General features: G+C 69.9%; 9 protein-coding genes across 9 annotated transcripts; 5 read left to right on the top strand and 4 right to left on the bottom strand.

Moving 5' to 3' along the window:
- Positions 1–380: 380 nt before the first annotated feature.
- Positions 381–1,478, top strand: V1510DRAFT_418837 (ubiquitin 3 binding protein But2 C-terminal domain-containing protein). The gene has a single exon (XM_066934186.1). The coding sequence runs from the start codon at positions 399–401 to the stop codon at positions 1,437–1,439; it is 1,041 nt and encodes a 346-aa protein (XP_066788294.1). The 5' UTR covers positions 381–398; the 3' UTR covers positions 1,440–1,478.
- Positions 1,476–2,381, bottom strand: V1510DRAFT_366848 (Nse4 C-terminal-domain-containing protein; the record flags this gene model as incomplete). The annotated part of the gene is made up of 1 exon (XM_066931285.1): positions 1,476–2,381. One exon carries the CDS (start codon positions 2,379–2,381, stop codon positions 1,476–1,478), a length of 906 nt encoding a protein of 301 aa, XP_066788293.1.
- A 2,130-nt stretch (positions 2,382–4,511) lies between these two features.
- On the bottom strand, positions 4,512–5,861 carry V1510DRAFT_347661 (uncharacterized protein; the record flags this gene model as incomplete). Its single annotated transcript, XM_066930830.1, has 1 exon — positions 4,512–5,861. A coding segment is annotated over one exon (1,350 nt), but the record flags the coding sequence as incomplete, so codon positions are not given.
- Positions 5,862–6,084: 223 nt separating this feature from the next.
- Positions 6,085–7,718, top strand: V1510DRAFT_418831 (Mu homology domain-containing protein). Its single transcript, XM_066934185.1, has 2 exons — positions 6,085–6,225; positions 6,256–7,718. The coding sequence occupies exons 1-2, from the start codon at positions 6,188–6,190 to the stop codon at positions 7,670–7,672; spliced, it is 1,455 nt and encodes a 484-aa protein (XP_066788291.1). The 5' UTR covers positions 6,085–6,187; the 3' UTR covers positions 7,673–7,718.
- A 408-nt stretch (positions 7,719–8,126) lies between these two features.
- Positions 8,127–8,982, bottom strand: V1510DRAFT_430860 (HAD-like domain-containing protein). Its single transcript, XM_066935402.1, has 5 exons — positions 8,823–8,982; positions 8,780–8,792; positions 8,615–8,748; positions 8,379–8,585; positions 8,127–8,347 (listed from the first exon to the last, which is right to left on the bottom strand). Exons 1-5 carry the CDS (start codon positions 8,913–8,915, stop codon positions 8,144–8,146), a joined length of 651 nt encoding a protein of 216 aa, XP_066788290.1. The 5' UTR covers positions 8,916–8,982; the 3' UTR covers positions 8,127–8,143.
- A 667-nt stretch (positions 8,983–9,649) lies between these two features.
- V1510DRAFT_418824 (uncharacterized protein) lies at positions 9,650–11,334 on the top strand. The gene is made up of 2 exons (XM_066934184.1): positions 9,650–10,023; positions 10,056–11,334. Exons 1-2 carry the CDS (start codon positions 9,976–9,978, stop codon positions 11,298–11,300), a joined length of 1,293 nt encoding a protein of 430 aa, XP_066788289.1. The 5' UTR covers positions 9,650–9,975; the 3' UTR covers positions 11,301–11,334.
- V1510DRAFT_418821 (AP complex, mu/sigma subunit) lies at positions 11,289–13,189 on the bottom strand. The gene is made up of 3 exons (XM_066934183.1): positions 12,854–13,189; positions 12,776–12,822; positions 11,289–11,808 (listed from the first exon to the last, which is right to left on the bottom strand). The coding sequence occupies exons 1-3, from the start codon at positions 12,873–12,875 to the stop codon at positions 11,326–11,328; spliced, it is 552 nt and encodes a 183-aa protein (XP_066788288.1). The 5' UTR covers positions 12,876–13,189; the 3' UTR covers positions 11,289–11,325.
- Positions 12,933–14,308, top strand: V1510DRAFT_418819 (uncharacterized protein). Its single transcript, XM_066934182.1, has 2 exons — positions 12,933–13,093; positions 13,138–14,308. The coding sequence occupies exon 2, from the start codon at positions 13,153–13,155 to the stop codon at positions 14,257–14,259; it is 1,107 nt and encodes a 368-aa protein (XP_066788287.1). The 5' UTR covers positions 12,933–13,093; positions 13,138–13,152; the 3' UTR covers positions 14,260–14,308.
- Positions 14,309–14,634: 326 nt separating this feature from the next.
- V1510DRAFT_418816 (P-loop containing nucleoside triphosphate hydrolase protein) lies at positions 14,635–17,131 on the top strand. Its single transcript, XM_066934181.1, has 2 exons — positions 14,635–14,850; positions 14,882–17,131. Exons 1-2 carry the CDS (start codon positions 14,715–14,717, stop codon positions 17,071–17,073), a joined length of 2,328 nt encoding a protein of 775 aa, XP_066788286.1. The 5' UTR covers positions 14,635–14,714; the 3' UTR covers positions 17,074–17,131.
- Positions 17,132–17,293: the final 162 nt, after the last annotated feature.

Genomic DNA, 17,293 nt, shown 5'->3' with positions numbered 1-17,293 from the left:
CGGCGGCGGCGCCAGCGGCGCCGCTGGCGCCGCCGACGGCGGGCGCATACGGGCAGCCGGCCAATCGTGTTCCCGCCGACGTCATAGTGACTCGCGTGTCTCGGCGATTTTGGCAAGCGCAAAGCAGTCACGGCGTACGGCTGAACGTACGGCTGAGATTGGGTTTAGTTCCAACCTTAATTGCGGGATATTAAAAGCTTCGCGCACTAAACCGCCGCCTTGGGTCAACGGCGCCCTGCTCGGTGATTGCTCGCCGGCCCGCAGCGTTCTCCGCACCGTGATGACGAGCGACAGGCACGGCTATTTTTAGACCCTCGCCGGCCGGGGCCGCCGGCTCGAGCATAAAAGCCCGCCGCCGCCCCCTCGAGCAGCATCGAACAACATCGACAAGTCTCAAGATGCACTTCACTACCTCTGCTCTGGCTGCTTCTGTCCTCGCCGCGCTTGCGCCGGCCGTTCTCGCCGCGCCTCTCCAGGCCCGCGGCGAGAAGACGTTCGGTGTGGTGACCATCCACTCGGGCTCGGACCTCCAGTACGCCTCGCTCGGCTACGGCTCGGGCAACACCATCTCCGTCGGCTCTGGCTCGGGCATCGACTTCTATGTCTCGGGCGGCCACCTCAAGGACACCAAGGGCAACACGTTCTACGTGGACGCGTCGACCCGCCAGATCAAGTACGCCGCCAAGGACATCCCGTCCAGCGGCGTGCAGACGACGTGGTCGACCTCGTCGACCAGCCTCGAGCTCGACTCCAAGGCCAACGGCATCGCCTGCAAGACCTCGGGCGGCTACGAGCTCTACTGGGCCAAGGACGGCGAGGCGCTCAACTGCGACGGCGCGCTCGGCGTCGACCTGTACGTCTCGTACGACCCCGCGGCCACGACGTCGGCGACCAAGTCGCCCACCAAGACGGCCACGGCCACGCCGGCCAAGAAGACGGCCGCGACGCCGGCCGCCGCTTCGACGGCCACCATCCTGCCGCCGAACCTGCTGATCCCGGTCGAGGCCGCGACGCCGACCAAGGCCTTTGGCGCGCAGTACACCGGTGACGTCAAGACTGCCAACGGCAAGGAGTCCGTCGGCACCTTTGTCTCGTTCGACGTGCCGCCGCTCAAGAACGAGGTCAAGTCGTGCCACCTGGTCTGGACGCCGCCCACGGCCAAGTCGTTCCCGTCCAAGCTGACGGGCTCGAAGAAGGTCGACTTCTACGCGGTCACGTCCGAGGTCAAGCCCAAGACGCTGACGTGGAACAACAAGCCCAAGCGCGGCGCCAAGATCGGCACCTTTGACGCTGCCACCGGCACCTTCACCAAGTCGTCCGTCACCTGCGAGTTCGGCAAGGTCCAGCAGTTCGAGCTGGTGGCCGAGGACAACACCGAGGTCGAGTGGTTCCAGGAGAACAGCCCGCGGACGGGTCTGAACTATGTCATGTTGCGTTAGGCGCTGTATTTAGGATGAATTTATGATGGTTTCTTGTTATCCGTACCACGCGCCGGCGGCCGTGCGCTGCACGGTCGGCTCCCGGTGGGGAATGATGCTCTCGCGGATGTCAAAGACGTCGACGAGCGCGCGCCACGTGGCGTGGTCGAGCTCGAAGATGGCCTGCTGGCGCGCGGTCTCGCCCGACAGCCGCGCGGTCTCGCGCTCGCGCTCGCTCACGAGCGAGACCATCGGCACGCCGCGCAGGTCTGTGTCCACGCGCACGACGCCGTCGCGCACGAGAAACGAGAGGTAGAACAGGTTCTCGACCGACTGCGCAAAGTCGCGGGGGTTGAGCACGAACCGGAACAGCTCCAGCGGCCGCCCGTACTCGCGCAGGATGGCCGACACGTAGACGACCGAGGTCGACGTGTTGTTCTGGGCCGGCAGGATGCTTGCCTGCGTGATCTCCTCGGGCCGCACGGCGTCTGCGCGCGCCTGCCGGTCCTCGGCCGTCGGCTGCGTGCGCGTCGGCACCGTCCGCACCTTCTTCTCGGCCGAGAGCGGCCCCAGGAGGAACCCTGTCGCGGCCGCGCGCCGCGCGCCGCGCGCCGCCAGCCCGCCGATCGCTGCCCACGCCTCGTCCGCGGCCTCGTCCTCGCTGCGGCCCAGCCGCGCCCGCAGCCGGCCCACAAAGTCGTCGAGATCGAACTCGCCGCCGGCGCCGAGCTTGATGCTGCGCGCCTTGATGTTGGCCATCTCGCCGGACATCACCAGCAGCCGCGAGTCCAGCACGGCCTCGTTGGGCGTCCGCACCTGGCTGTACAGGCTGTTGGCTTCGGAGAGTGTGGTGCTCAGGCCGTGGTCTGACGGCTTGAGAAACTGCTGCCGCGACTCCACTGCGGTCTGCATCAGCGCCCGGTACTTGCGCCGGATCTTGCGCCGCTCCACGGGGTCCTGCATCGGGTCGTATGCCTGCTGGCGCGCCGGCCGCCGCGGCCGCGCTGTCGACGCCAGCGTGCCGCTCGGCGGCGCCGGCGACGCCGACCCGGGCGACGACGGCGGCGACGACGACGCTGACACCGCGACCGACTCGGCCGAATGGTCCATCACCCTGCTGTCCGCTAGTTCCTCCGAGTCCGAGCTGGCCATGGGCGCAGCTGCGTGATGTTGCCGCTGTGGTGTGCGGACGCGACGCGCTAGGTTGGGAGGCGCGTCGCTCGCCGCACGCCGTGCGGCTGCGGCGGCGCCCGTGCCCGGCGCCGGCTATATGCGCTTTTCCGAGGCGCCGCGGACGAGCGGCCTGGGCGTAGGGGGTGCTTCCCGGCGCATGCGGTTATATGCGACGGCTACGTGCACGCCCGTCGGCAGAGTGCATATAGCCGCAGAGGCTCCGTTACACCAGAGACACGGCGTGGCGCAGAAGGTTACACAGGCGAGGCTAGATAGATACAGTCAGGGCAAATGCGGAGGCCAGCAGGTCCCCGGACCGCGCGGAGCCGGACCGGTCGAGCAGGACATGGCCGTGCCCGAGATCCAGCACGACGCCCGGGACACGCACGCGGACGCGGCCGCCGAGCACGAGCAGCGCTCTGAAGCGCACGCCGTGCGTGCCGCCGAGGTAGATGCGGGCCTGCGCGGCGGCCAGGGCCGGCAGCGGCCGGACGGCGTCAGGGTCACGGACCTGGGACTCAGGGTCGGCGCGTCCGGACACGCGCGCGACCAGGTCCCGCATATAGCCGCGCGCGGCGTCGAGGTCGACCCCGACGCCAGACCAGCAGAGTGTGCCGGCGGCGGGCCGCGAGTAGGCGTCTGGCGAGGCCAGCAGGGCAGCCAGCGCGGTGTCGGCGGCGGCGGCCGCCGCCGCGTTGGGCGCCAGGTGCTCGACGGCTGTGGCGGTGCCGTAGACAACCGACCGGACACAGGCCGCCGGCGGCACGTCCAGCCGGACAACCGCGTGCACGGTCGGCACGTACGCGTCCGCGACATCAAAGACGACGGGGACGCCCGTAAATACGAGCCCAGGCGGCGGCGGCGGCGGCGATCGCGTTAGAACGTGGCTCTGCCCGCACAGCGTGCACTGCCACCGGTCAAAGACCAGCCGCGCACATAGCCGACCACACGACGGGCACGCCCAGCCGCCCGGCTCGCCGTAGAGACTGACCGGCGGCGTCGGGGCCAGCGGCAGCGGCGCATCGGCGGCGTCTGGCCGCCGCAGGACCGTGCCGACAATGGCGCCGTCGTGAACCACGTTCCGGGCAGGCAGCCAGGTCTCGCCGAGGCGGGCGAGCACGAACTGGACGGGTGCGGCGGCGGCTGCCGCACCGACAGCACCGGCAGCCGGCGTAGCGACCGCGGCGCCGGCCTCTGGCGAGTCGTCAGATCGTGCTCCGTCTTCCACCAAGGGCACGAACCACCCCAGCACCACCAGCCGGGCCGACGTCTGCGCCACACAGGCCACCGGCACGCCGGCGCACGCGTTCCGTGACAGCAGGGCCGCATCGGCTGCGTCCAGACTGGGTCAGCGCGCTCGCAAGAGACGTACCTGCGCGTGTAGATGCGTGCGGCCACGGAATCGTGGCGGTCGCGACGATCAACCATGTAGCCCAGCACAACGCCGTCGCGCACATAGCAGGCAGCCGCTGCGTCCGCAAAGTACGGCACGGCCTCGGCGAGCTCGGCGCGGTTCTGGTCAGCGGTGCGGCCGGAAACGTACCTTGCACCACAGGGCTGGCTGGCGACCGAGAAAGATGGGCTGGACGGGCCGGACGATGCGGCCGCGGACGGCCGGCGGGTCGGCCGCAGTGGACGATGGATGGCTCGATGGATGGCTGGATGGATGGCTCGATGGATGACTCGATGGATGGCTCGATGGATGGCCCGGCGCCCGGCTCGACGCGACGCCGGCCGGCGGTGGGCAGACGGGCGTCCTCGTCTGGTCCCCCCGCTCGCGCTCCGTCAGCCGGCCGCACCGCAGCACGCCCGTCGGCCGCGACACGCGCTCCTTCGTGATCTTGAACATGGTACAGTTTACAGTCGCGCGCGCGCGAGGTAGGCTATGGACAGTGTAACGTGCCACAGGACTCACAGGCCATCGATGTCGACGGCAAAGTCGATGGCCGAAATAACGTCGTCCAGCGCGCCCAGCGGGCGCGCGACGGTCTCGGCCGGGGCCGGGGCCGCCGCGTCGTCCTCGGCCTTGGTCTCGGCCGCCGTCGCCGGGGCCGCCGCCGACGTGTCGTAGTACATCTTGATGTTGGTCCGCAGCCGGCTGAACGGGTCAGACGTCACGTCCGAGGTCTGGGCCATCATGGCGCGGCGGCGCGACTCGTTGGCGCGGATCTCGGCCTTGCGGATCTCGTCCTGGTTCGCCCGGCGGTTGCGCGAGTTGACCTTGGCCAGCCGGTCCAGGGGCGTGTCCGAGGCCAGCGCGGTCGAGCGCTCGTCGATGGCCGCGATCTGGGCGTCGAGCGCGGCCACGTCGGCGTCGTCGCCGCGGCCGAGCGCGATGATGCGCTGCTGGTTGAGCTGGGTCTTGCGCACGACCGAGTGCGCCGGGCGGTGGGCGGTCAGCTTCTGGCGGACGTCGATCATGTTGTTGATCTCGTCGGCCGTCAGCGAGCGCTCGCGCATCTGCTGCAGCGCGGCGAACTTGCGGTCGACCGCGGCCACCGACGGCAGCGCCAGGTGGTCGCGCTCCATGGCCTCGCGCCACTGGGCGTACTCGTCGTCGGTCACGGCGCCGTCGGAGCAGATGCCCATCTCGAACGTGCGCTCGCTGGCGCCGTGCGTGACGAGCACGGACGCGGCCACGGTCCGGTTCATGAACGTGTAGGCCTTGCTGGGCGTGATGGCCTTGATCTGGCACACGCGGTAGACGTCCTGCTGGCGCTCGCGGTTGAACCCGATGTTGATCCGCACAAAGCAGTCGACCGCGAGCTCGCCAAACTCGGGGTAGTGGCAGAACTTGGCGAAGAGCGTGCGCCCGAAGCGCACGCGGTTGACGTCGGCCGCGCCCAGCGCCGGCGCGGCCTTCCACGGCGGCTCGGGCGACGCCGACCGCGCCGAGTCCGAGTCCTCGTCGTAGACCAGCTTGGTGCCGGCGTACGTGTGCTCGCCGCTGCGCGCGCGGTCCCGCACGCTCTTCTCCTCGCGCTTCTTCTTGAGCTCGCTCAGCGTGCTGCGCTTGGTGCCGGTCTTGTCGCGCGCGGACGTCCGGGTCTTGTCGCCGCGCGCCCGCTGCGCCGCGTTCTCCCGCAGCCGCTGCGCCAGGTACTTGCGCTCGTTGAACCGCTGCATCTCCTGCGACCGCTCGAACAGGATCTCCTCGCGCTCGATCTCGGCCAGCGTCTCCATCCATTGCTGGTCCGCGCGGTCCTTGTACTTGCCCTCGAGCGGGTACGGGTTGACAAACTCGTCGTCGTCCGAGCCGCCGGCCTCGGACGCCGAGCCGTCGTCCACGCTCGACGTGGACGGCCGCCGCCGCTTGGCGCCGGCGGGACTGGCGCCGCCGTCGTCGGCGCCGGCGAGCGCGAGCAGGTCCTCGTCGAGATCAAAGTCCGCCATGGTGTGCCGATCGGAAGCAGATTTTCGCGGTGCGGCGGCATGTGGTGATAGCCGGGTAACGCCGGCCGCGGCGGTGCGTTTCCGCGACCCACCGCCCGCCCAGGCCTCAGCGGCCAGCCCGACGACGCCCTGCCGCCCCCGCCAGACACCGCCCCCGGACACCCAGGACCGCAGGACACGCCGCTGAGGCCGCCACTGCCGCAATGTCTCTCCAGGCCGTCTACATCACCGACGCCGGCGGGTAAGTTGCCGGCCGCGCCCGCTGACCCAGCCGCGAGGTCTTCCTCTACGCCCTGACGTCGGCCGCGCCGTCGTTCAAGCGCGTGCAGGCCGCCCTGGCCGAGCCCGGCGCCGAGCCGGTGGTCCGGCTCGCCGACGACGAGCTCGTGTTTGTGCAGGCGCACGACAACCTGCGCTTTGCCGTCGCGTGCACGGCCGACGTGCCCGCGCTCGTGCCGTACGAGTTCATCGGCGCGCTGGTCAAGGTCCTGCGCGACTACTTCGGCACGCCCATCAGCCGGCCCAAGCTCGAGCGGCACAACTCGATCGTGGTGCTGCTGCTCAGCGAGATGGTCGAGGACGGCTTCCCGTTCGTGACCGAGGAGAACCCGCTGCGGGACCTCGTCCCGTACACGGACGGGCTGTCCAAGTACCTGCCGACGCTGCCCAAGGGCGCGGCCAAGTCGCTCAAGGGCATCTCGAACTCGCTGGCCAAGAGCAACACCTCGTTCAGCTCGACGTCGGCGTCGCTGCTGTCGTCCATCTCGTCGGCCACCGTGCCGCGGTCGACCGTGCCCTGGCGCCGCGCCAACGTCAAGCACTCGCACAACGAGCTCTACATCGACATCCAGGAAACGCTGTCGGTGATCATCCCGGCGCAGACGCCGGCGATGCGGCTGCTGTCGTCGCTGCGGTCGAACGTCTCGTCCGCGTCCGCGTTCTACTCGGCCGCGCCCGTGACGGCCGTGCTGGCGCAGCCGCTGTCGACGGTCGTGCACGGCGTCGTCAGCGTCAACGCGCGGCTGACGGGCGTGCCGGACGTGCAGCTCGTGCTGTCGCTGGGCGCGTCCGCCGTCGAGACCACGCCGCAGTTCCACCCGTGCGTGCGGCTCGCGCGCTGGCGCGAGCGCCCGGGCCTGCTCTCCTTCATCCCGCCGGACGGCCGCTGCGTGCTCATGGAGTACACGCTGGCCGGCGTCGAGTCCGGGCCCGTGGGTGGCGACCTGAAGACCGGCCTGGGCGACTCCAAGGACGAGTTCGAGGTCCGCGTGTGGACCCAGGTCCCCCGCGGCGTCAAGAACGTCGAGAGCCTGCGCGTCGAGCTCCTCTACGACTCGGGCCGCGTGCAGGCCGTCAAGGGCGTGCGCGTCTCCGCCGGCGAGTTCAACTCCGAGCGCCACGGCACCGGCGTCTGGCGCTTCCCGGGCAAGATCCCCATGGGCTGGAGCGCGTCCCTGCGCGGCACCCTGGTCGTCGACGACGAGCTCGAGCCCGGCCCGGACGGCACCGTGCCCCAGGAGTTCCCCCGCTGCGTCCGCATCTCGTACGAGTGCCAGGGCATGCTCGTCTCGGGCACCAAGGTCGACAGCTTCCGCATCGTCAACGCCAAGGGAATGGGCGACGGCGTCAAGCCCTACAAGGGCGTCAAGTACACCACCCGCAGTGACGACATTGTCATCCGCGGCTAGTCATGATTCACGCAATACATTTTGGATAGGACCGCTGTGCGGCTATATGCACGCTGCCGCGAGCGTGGGCCTTCCTCGGCGAGCCTCCGGCGGCGACTCCGTCGAGGGTGGCTGCCCTGCGGGCAGAGCCGGTGGGCGTAGACGACTGGCCGAGGGGAGCCATCCTCGACGGCGTCGCGGCGGAGGCTCGCTGCGGGTGGGCCTCCGGCGGGCGGCAGCGCTACGGCCCGTCGCGATTTGTTGGGGCCACATGCAGCCTGTGATCCGGCCGCTGCTGCCGGTGACGGAGCGGACCGCGCCAGCCACGCGTGGCTGGAGCGGACCTGCGGCTAATGGTTCCGCCGCGTGACTCAGTCCTACGACGCACGTGGCAAGCCGCACACCGTGCGGCTCGCTGCGCGCAGCTCGCGGCCGTCGCCGGCGCCAAGCGCGGCGCCCACACAGCCGCGCAAGCTCGGGCTACAGAATCAATTACTCGCTGGCCGTAGGCAGGCCTGTCTTGAGCAGGCCGATGATGTCGTCCAGGCGCTCGACCACGGCGTCGGTCTCCGGAGCCGAGTGCAGGTGGCCGTTGACGTCCGAGGACAGCAGGACAGTGGCGGCGCCGGCGCGCCGGCCGGCCAGCATGTCGTCGACCGAGTCGCCGACCATGACGAGCTCGTTCGGCTTCACGCCCTGGCGTCAGAGGGTTGGCGGGTGTACGTACCCACTGCGCGGCAATATGCTGGATGCCGGCTGGCGACGGCTTCGGCGGACGGAACGTGCGCGTGACGACGGGCTCAAACACGCGGCCGGTGAGCAGGTTCGTGAGCAGGTGGTCGACGGGCGCCTCAAAGTTGCGCGTGCAGATGGCCTTGGCCACGCCGGTGGTCTCGAGGAAGTCCATCAGCTCGTGCACACCCGGCTGGGCGGTCTGGGTCAGCGCGTCCGGCCTGCGCGTACCATCTGGACCATGGCGTCGCGCTCAACAGCGCGCACGCGCTCGTGGGCGGCCTCCTGCTCGACCGGCTCGAGCGAGTAGATGTGGTCCAGGATGTCGACGCTCTTGTCGATGCCGAGGGTCTCGCGCATTTTTCCTGCGGTCAGCGCGCTCGCCGCGGCCCGTACCAAACATCCAGGTCTATGTCAGCGCGCCCGTGGCCGTACGTACCTGCGGAAGGCAGAGGGTGCCGTCCATGTCGAAGACGACGCCTTTGATCTCGACCTGGCCGGCCTGGGCTCCGATTCTGAGGATGCGGCTCATTCTGCGGTCAGCCACTGCCCGCCTGCGCCCGCAGCCCGCGGCCCACGGCCGCTGCCGCGACGCCGACGGCCGCGCCGTTGCGGCCGCGGCCCCGCTACGTACCTGTAGTTGCGTGGCTGTGGCGTGGCGGCGGCGGCGTAACTCCTTCGCGGTTACTAAGCCGTGACTAAGACGTGCTTTTTATCTTGTTATCGTCGAACGCCGGCACCAGCACCAGGCGAGCATCAGCTGGGCGACTCACACACGCCAGCCATCGAGGTAAGCGGCGGCAGAGCGCAGGCTTGGTGTGGCAGCAGCGGCTGACAGCGTCCAGGTCGCGGGATTGTTTGCGCGCGGACGACAAACAAGCACGATGGCCAACCTGTTTGGAGACGAGTCGGACCTGTTCGGGCCGCTCGCGCGCGACGAGCGCAGGGCCGGCGTCGGCGGGGCCGTGACGGATGCCGCGAGCATGGCGGACGGCGACGACGTGACTGTGGGGACGCGCAACAACGCGTACGCGAGCGTGGACACGTACGGCGACGAGTTTGATTCGGCCACGGCGTTTGGCGACGCCGAGCAGACGCCAGACGTCAGCCGGAGCCTGGGCAACTACGGGGGCGACGAGAACAATTGGGGCGAACCGGCCGAGGCGAGCGTGGGCTTTGGCGTGGACGCGACGGCCGCGACGGCGGGCGCAGGGGGCTTTGGCGACGACAGCGGGAGCGAGGACGAGGACGCGCCGGAGGCGGCGGCGGACGGCGCCGCCGAGACGGCGCCGGACGGCGGCCCGCTGCTGCCGGAGGACGAGGACAACCGGCCGCGGCTGTGGGAGTCGGACGACGACGTCGGGCCGGACGCGGACGACGAGAACCGGGCCGACAGCACGTTCGGGTCGGCGGCCACGGCGGCCACGGCGGCCACGGCGTCGACCGCGGCGTCGTCGCGCACGGCGGCCGCGCGGCCGGCCAACGGCGCGTCGCTGTACCAGCCGCAGGCGTACTACGGCCACGAGCGCAAGGACGCGGCGCCGGCGCAGCGCGCGGCCGGCGAGTACGTCCTGCGCACGCGCGTGACGGCCATGGAGCGCGCCGGCAAGAAGCCGCCGGTGATCAAGTTCGACGCCTACGTGAGTAGCCGGCCCTGCTTTGCTGACCGCAGACCAACCTGCCGCGGTTCCGGACCACACACTTCCGCGACATCCGGCGCACGCACGGCGAGTTCATCAAGCTCTTCCGGCACCTGTCGTCGGCCAACCCCGAGTGCTTCGTGCCCACGGTGCCGCCCGACACCACCGCCGCCGGCCCCGGCACGGACGAGGACGAGTTCCGGATCAAGGCCAACTTCCAGAAGTGGCTCGACCGGATCACGGGCGACGCGATCCTCGTCCGCGACGAGGAGATGATGTACTTCATCGAGTCGGACTTTGGCTACACGCCGCTGACCAAGCGCAAGCCGCCGGCGACCGGCGTGCGGCGCAAGGCCATCAAGCAGCTGCAGCCGCCGCCGGACGACTGCTCGGAGCTGTTCGACTTCCGGCCGCCGGCCAAGCGGTTCTACCTCGTGGCCGCGGACGTCAAGCAGCGCGTGGACCGGCTGGCGCGCATCCGGCGCAACCTGGGCGTGGCCGAGATCGAGCTCGGCCACCGGTTCTCGTCCATGACGTCGCTCGAGTCGCAGGCGGGCATGATCAACATGTGGAAGAAGCTGGGCAAGACGGTGATGAACGTGGGCGACGTGCAGGCCATGCGCGCGACCGCCGAGGCCGCCACGATCGGCGACACGGCCTACTGGCTGTCCAACAGCGCGTACATCGTCAAGGAGACGCTGACGAACCGGCACATCCTCATGCGCGACCTGCTGGCCGCGCAGGCGACGTCCAAGTCCAAGCACGCGACGGCCGCGCGCCTGCGCTCGTCGTCGACCATCAACCCGCTGCGCGTCGACGAGGCGCTGTCGACGCTGGAGGAGGCCAAGCAGGTCGAGGCCGCGCTGACGGCCAAGGTCAACCGCGTGACGGCCAACCTTGTCCGCCAGAAGCACGACTGGATCGCCAACGCCGAGACCGACCTCGAGGCCGCCATTGTGGAGTACGTGGGCCGGATGATCGACGCCGAGCGCCGCACGCTCGCCGTGTGGGAGTCCATCCGCACCGACGTCCGCGCCGCCGACGGCTCCGGCGGCCTGTCGCGGCTTGGCCGCGCCGAGCTGCCGCCCGTCGTCAAGCGCGCGGGCGCGTCCCACAGCCAGGGCCCCAAGGGCGACTCGTGGTCCGGCGACCGCCGCACGTACCACGGCGCCGGCTACGTGCCGCCGCCGCCCTTCGCCGACGAGGACGCCGACGACGGGCTGTCCGAGGTCGACGCCCGCAACGCGGCCTCCCTGCTTGCGGGCTCGACGTTCTAACTGATGTAATATTGTCTAACTATCTTCACCGGTGGCTCCACGCCGCGCGCGTCTCGCGCGCCAGCGCCTGCAGCGTGTTGCCCGTTGCCGACAGTGTCGACGCCGCCGTCAGCCGCTTCTTGGACCCGTCGTTTTTGCGGATCTCCTCGACCGCGGCCACGACGTCGCCGATCACGGTCTCGACGACCATCCCGCCCTGCACGATCTCGTCTAGGACCGTGTGCAGTAGCTCCCACCCGAAGACGAGGTCCAGCTCGCACACGTTGTCGAAGCACCGGTCGAGCGACTCGACAAAGACCTGGATCAGGTCCAGGATGCCGAGCTCCGACTCCTGCTCGTCGACCACGAACACAAAGTAGAGCGTGGCGTAGTGCCGGTAGATGACCCGGATGTCATCCAGCTCCGAAGACAGCAGCGGCGGCGGCGTCAAGAAGTTGCACTGCGTCGATGTCCGCGTCGAGACCAGCTGGAACAGCTGTGTCAGCAGCACCTGCTGCATCTGGAGGTCCTGCGGGTCAGCACTGCTGCGGCTATATGCACATGGCGGCTATATGCACGCTGCCGGAGGCTTGTGGCAGCCGAGCCATCGGCGGCGAGTCTGCGGAGGGACCCTGCAGGCGGCTATATGCACTCGGTCGAGGGCAGGTGCCGGGCATGCGGCTATATGCACTCTGCCGAAGGCAGCCACCCTCGACGGAGTCGCCGCCGGAGGCTCGTCGCGGCGCGGCCTCTGGCGGCGACTCTGCCGACGGGCTGCCCTGAATGCGGCTATATGCACTCTGCCGAAGGCAACCACCCCCGACGGAGTCGCCGCCGGAGGCTCGTTGCGGGTAGCCTCCGGCAGCGATCCGTCGAGAGCAGCTGCCGGGCATGCGGCTATATGCACTCTGCCGGCCACCCTCGACGCAGTTGCCGCCGGGGGCTCGTTGTGGCACGGCCTCTGGCGGCGACTCTGCCGACGGGGCTGCCCTGAATGCGGCTATATGCACTCTGCCGAAGGCAGCCACCCTCGACGGAGTCGCCGCCGGAGGCTCGTCGCGAGCGACCTCTGGCGCGACTCTGCCGACGGGGCTGCCCTGAATGCGGTTATATGCACTCTGCCGAAGGCAGCTCCTCGACGGAGTCGCCGCCGGAGGCTGGTGCGGCGCCGCCTCCGGCGGCTGAACATGTCCGCTGCGAGACTCGTGCAACGCCGCACCGGCTGCGGCACAACCAATAGCCGCCAAGCCGCGCAAGCTGCGGTTGGTAGCCGAACAGCCGGGCAACCGAAGTGCCCCAGCCAGCCGCACGGGGGCGCCTGGCAGCGCGGCTAAGCGATCGGCCGCAGCACGGCGGTGTTGAGCCGCACGGCGTGCGGCTCGACCCGCTCAGCCGTCCTCCGCGTGCGCCCCGTCCGCCCGGCCGTCGCCGCCTCGTGCAGCATCCTGCCGGCCGCCCGGCAGCCTCTGCCCGGTGCCGCCAGTGCCGGTACTTACAATCGGGGTGTAGAACTTGGTCAACCGCGGAAGACCGACATTGTTGACTGCGGTCAGCGCCGCCGCAAACACACTCACATATGAGCACCGCGTTAATCATCTTGCTCCGCCGGGCTCTGCCTCTCGTGCTCCGCGCTCGCGTGTGGGCTCGCCGTCGTCTTTGTCGTGCACGGCGATAACGGTGGGACGAAACGATGACGAAAAGTCACGATCGTTAAAAATTATCAAGACTCACAAAGACCCGGCCACTGCCTACAAATCGCCCGTCCGCCGCCGCCAGCGCCCGCAGGACCGCCCGAAAGTCGAATCAGACCCCAGGTACGTGGCGCCAGCCCCCTGCCGAGCAATCGCTGACCGCGCAGCCAGATCACCCCACCATGGCCCAGACACTGCTCGCCATCAAGTACCAGGACCAGCAGCTCGAGATCCTGGACCAGCTGCGGCTGCCGCACGAGTCGGTCTACGTCAAGATCCAGACGGCCCAGGACGGCTTCGATGCGATCCGGTCGATGACGGTGCGTGGCGCGCCCGCAATCGCCATTGTGGCCGCGCTCTCGCTCGCCGTCGAGCTCGCCCAGACCGAGCTGGGCTCGGCCGAGGCCGAGCGCGCGCTGATCCTGCAGCGCCTCGCGTTCCTGGTGGAGTCGCGGCCCACGGCCGTCAACCTGGCCAACGCCGCGCGCGCGCTCGGCGCTGTCGTCGAGGCCGCGCCCGCCGACGCCGCGGCCATCCGCGCCGCCTACACGGCCGCCGCGGAGCGCATGCTGGCCGACGACGTCGCCGACAACCGCAGCATCGGCGACAACGGGCTGGCGTGGGCCCGCGCCACGCTCGGCGCGGACCGCTTCGGCGTGCTCACGATCTGCAACACCGGCTCGCTCGCCACGGCCGGCTACGGCACCGCGCTCGGCATCATCCGCTCGCTCCACACCGCCGGCGTCCTCGACCACGCCTACGCGCTCGAGACCCGGCCGTACAACCAGGGCTCGCGCCTGACCGCGTACGAGCTCGTGTACGAGAAGATTCCGGCCACGCTCGTCACCGACTCGATGGCCTCGGTCCTGCTCAAGACGCACCCCGAGATCAAGATGGTCGTCGTCGGCGCCGACCGCGTTGCCGCCAACGGCGACACCACCAACAAGATCGGCACGTACCAGCTCGCCATCACCGCGCGCTACCACGGCGTCAAGTTTGTCGTGGCCGCGCCGACCACGTCCATCGACTTTGACACCCCCGACGGCTCGTCCATCGTCATCGAGCACCGCAAGCCCCACGAGCTGGTCACGCTGCGCGGCCCGGTCGTGCGCGACGACGGCTCGCTCGACGTCGACGACGTGCGCACCGTCCACGTCGCTGCCCCGGGCATCGACGTGTGGAACCCGGCCTTTGACATTGCGCCGGCCGAGCTCATCGACGCCATTGTCACCGAGAAGGGCGTGGCCGTTAAGGACGCCGACGGCCGCTTCCACCTCGACCGTCTGTAGACAGCAATGCAGTGTAAATAGAGCCTGCGGCTATATGCCGGACCACATATAGCCGCGCAGTGCAGCCTGCGGGACAGAGCAGCTGTCCTTGAGCGCGACCCCGCGGCGCGACTCTGGCGCCGCCCGCCGGGCAGACTGCGTGGCACACCGGCACGGCCGCGCGCAGGCCTGCCGCGGACGGTCCGCCGAGACAAGCGCATAGCCGACGCTACAGCCGCAGCAGGCGCAGCACTCGAGCCGCACGTTGTGCGGCTGAACACGCCGCACGTCGTGCGGCTGAATGCGCCGCACATCGTGCGGCTCAGCGCATCCTCCCATCCGCGCGCGTCGTCGTTAAGAATTTTCACAACACAACGCCTCCGCCAATGCTTCTTCTGCGCCTCGCCGGTCGGCGGGCGTGCGCGTCCGTCGCGCGGCCGGTCGCCGGGCGGTGTCTGGCGGCCGCGGCCCGCTCAATGGCATCCAAAGCGGCGCCGGCGCCGGCCAGCCCGAAAGTCCGCAACATCGGCATCATCGCGCACATCGACGCCGGCAAGACGACGACCACCGAGCGCATGCTCTACTACTCGGGCCTGACCAAGCGCATCGGAGGTAAGCCCCACCGCGGCCGTGCTGACCGCAGACGTCGACGAGGGCGACACGATCATGGACTATCTGCCGGCCGAGCGGGCCCGCGGCATCACCATCACTTCCGCAGCCATCACGTTTGACTGGAACGGCCACCGGATCAACCTGATCGACACGCCCGGCCACGCGGACTTTACGTTTGAGGTCACCCGGTCGATCCGCGTGCTCGACGGCGCGGTGACGGTGCTCGACGGCGTCGCCGGCGTCGAAGCCCAGACCGAAAAGGTCTGGCGGCAGACCAGCGAGCTCGGGATCCCCAAGATCGTGTTCGTCAACAAGATGGACCGCGACGGAGCCGGGTTCGGCCGCACGGTGCGCGAGGTGGCGACCAAGCTCGGCATCCGCACGTGCATCGTCAACATGCCGCTGTTCCGGCCCGCGGTCGACCGCGGGCTGACGGTCAACAAGTTCGTGGGCGTGATCGACGTGCTCGACCTGCGCGCGCTCGAGTGGCGCGACGGCGACGGCCAGGAGCTGGCCGTGCGCGAGCTGACGGCGGAGGAGCGCGTCGAAGCGACCAAGGCCCGCACGGCCCTGGTCGAGACGCTGACCGAGCTGGACGACGGCCTCGTCGAGAAGTTCCTCGAGCTCGAGGACTACGACGCGATCCCGTCCGCGGACGTGCGGGCCGCGCTGCGCCGGTGCACGCTGGACAACCGCGCGGTGCCGGTGCTGTGCGGCGCAAGCTTCCGCAACATCGGCGTGCAGCCGCTGATGGACGCCGTGATCGAGTACCTGCCGGGCGTGGACGAGCGGCCGGCGGCGGTGGTGCGGGCGGGCGCAGACGCGCCGCCGGTGCCGGTGGACGAGGCCGACATCGGGTGCGCGCTGGCGTTCAAGGTCATCCACGAGCCGCGCGACAAGAGCATGCTGGTCTTTGTGCGCGTGTACGCGGGCACGCTCGGCCGCGGCGCCAAGTTCTTCAACACGGCGTCCAAGGCCGAGGAGCGCGTGCTCAAGCTGGTGCGCATGTACGCCGACCGGCAGGTCGAGGTCGACGAGATCGAGGCCGGCAACATCGGCGTCATCAGCGGCGTCAAGGGCGTGCGCACCGGCGACACGCTGCTGTTCAAGCGCGCGGGCTCGACCAACTACGTGACCAAGAAGAACGCGCGCACGCTGGGCAGCCTGCACCTGAACCCGATCGCTGTGCCGCCGCCGGTGTTTTTCGCGGCGGTCGAGCCGGCGTCGCTGGCCGAGCAGAAGCCGGTGAACGACGCGCTCGAGATCCTGCTGCGCGAGGACCCGTCGCTGCACGTCTCGACGGACCCCGACTCGGGCCAGCTGCTGCTGAGCGGCATGGGCGAGCTGCACCTCGAGATCGCCACGGACCGGCTGGTGAACGACCTGCGGGCCAAGGCGCAGGTCGGCCGCATCCAGATATCGTACCGCGAGTCGTTTGCGGTGGCGCAGGGCGCGTCCGGCCCGCACACGCACCGCGTGCCCGGCGCCGAGGCCGAGCCCGAGACCGCGGTGACGGCCGAGCTGGCGGCTGTGGCCGAAGACGTCGAGTACGAGCCCGAGACGGCGGCCGCGCTGCGGCGGGCGATCGCGCTGGCGGACAACAACTACGTGACGATTGCCGGGCGGCTGTCGCACGCGCACCTGCCGGCGGACCAGCTCGAGAACTCGGTCGTGGCGGGCGTGTCGTCGGCGCTGGCGCGCGGCCGGCTGCGGTCGCTGCCGCTGCACTCGATCCACGTCACGGTGGCGGCCGTGGACCTGCCGCCGGAGGCCAAGTCGACCAACGCCCTGTCGATTGCGTCGCGGATGGCGGTGGAGGCCTGCATCGACGCCATGGCCGCGTCCGCGCGCGTGTTCATGGAGCCCTGCATGGACGTGGCCGTCACGGTCGACGAGGACGACGTGGGCACGGTCATGAACGACCTGTCGTCGGCACGCGCGGGCCGCATCTACGCGTTCGAGGACGACGCGGCCGGGCCGGCGGCGGCCGCGGTGGACGCCGCGTCGGTGTACACGCCGCCAGACGACACCATGTACCTCGCCAAGGGCGGGTCGGCTGCGGCGCCGAAGCGCGTGATCCGCGCCAAGGTGCCGCTCCGCGAAATGGTGGGCTACCTCAAGTTTCTGCGGAGCATGACCAAGGGCCGGGGCAACTTCGTCATGAACTTTGACCGGTACGAGCGCGTCGCGCGCGACCGGGCCCACGCGATTTTGGACGAGTAGCGGGGCCGCGAGGGCCGCGAGGGCCGCGGGGCTGCACGGGGCCGCGCGGGGCCGCATGCGGCTCGCGCGCGACGCGGGTCGATGTCGGTTGCTGCCGGCTGACGCCGGTTGATGCAGCTCCGGGGGGCGCCAGGGCTCGCGCCGCATGGCGTGCGGCGCCAATCTGCACGGCGCTCACCAGCCACAGACCAAAGCGCGCTTATGCACGTTGTACATAGAA

Source organism: Dipodascopsis tothii (assembly GCF_038497935.1).
Source record: "Dipodascopsis tothii strain CBS 759.85 unplaced genomic scaffold V1510scaffold_20, whole genome shotgun sequence".
In the NCBI taxonomy this organism is placed as follows: Eukaryota; Fungi; Ascomycota; class Lipomycetes; order Lipomycetales; family Lipomycetaceae; genus Neoaidaea; species Neoaidaea tothii.
Note: the sequence above shows the minus strand (reverse complement) of the source record. Positions and strands in the feature narration are given on the sequence as shown.

Bases quoted from the DNA above. Each gene is read 5' to 3' on its own strand.
- V1510DRAFT_430860 (XM_066935402.1), bottom strand. From the start codon at position 8,915: ATGAGCCGCATCCTCAGAATCGGAGCCCAGGCCGGCCAGGTCGAGATC. The intron at 8,586-8,614 runs GTACGCGCAGGC...GCGCTGACCCAG, and splicing joins GCGACGCCATGGTCCAGATG to ACCGCCCAGCCGGGTGTGCA. The intron at 8,348-8,378 runs GTACGTACACCC...CTCTGACGCCAG, and splicing joins AGCATATTGCCGCGCAGTGG to GGCGTGAAGCCGAACGAGCT.
- V1510DRAFT_418824 (XM_066934184.1), top strand. From the start codon at position 9,976: ATGGAGCGCGCCGGCAAGAAGCCGCCGGTGATCAAGTTCGACGCCTAC. The intron at 10,024-10,055 runs GTGAGTAGCCGG...TGCTGACCGCAG, and splicing joins TGATCAAGTTCGACGCCTAC to ACCAACCTGCCGCGGTTCCG.
- V1510DRAFT_418831 (XM_066934185.1), top strand. From the start codon at position 6,188: ATGTCTCTCCAGGCCGTCTACATCACCGACGCCGGCGG. The intron at 6,226-6,255 runs GTAAGTTGCCGG...CCGCTGACCCAG, and splicing joins TACATCACCGACGCCGGCGG to CCGCGAGGTCTTCCTCTACG.
- V1510DRAFT_418819 (XM_066934182.1), top strand. From the start codon at position 13,153: ATGGCCCAGACACTGCTCGCCATCAAGTACCAGGACCAGCAGCTCGAG.
- V1510DRAFT_418837 (XM_066934186.1), top strand. From the start codon at position 399: ATGCACTTCACTACCTCTGCTCTGGCTGCTTCTGTCCTCGCCGCGCTT.
- V1510DRAFT_418816 (XM_066934181.1), top strand. From the start codon at position 14,715: ATGGCATCCAAAGCGGCGCCGGCGCCGGCCAGCCCGAAAGTCCGCAAC. The intron at 14,851-14,881 runs GTAAGCCCCACC...TGCTGACCGCAG, and splicing joins CCTGACCAAGCGCATCGGAG to ACGTCGACGAGGGCGACACG.
- V1510DRAFT_418821 (XM_066934183.1), bottom strand. From the start codon at position 12,875: ATGATTAACGCGGTGCTCATAT. The intron at 12,823-12,853 runs GTGAGTGTGTTT...CGCTGACCGCAG, and splicing joins GATTAACGCGGTGCTCATAT to TCAACAATGTCGGTCTTCCG. The intron at 11,809-12,775 runs GTAAGTACCGGC...GCTGACCCGCAG, and splicing joins CCAAGTTCTACACCCCGATT to GACCTCCAGATGCAGCAGGT.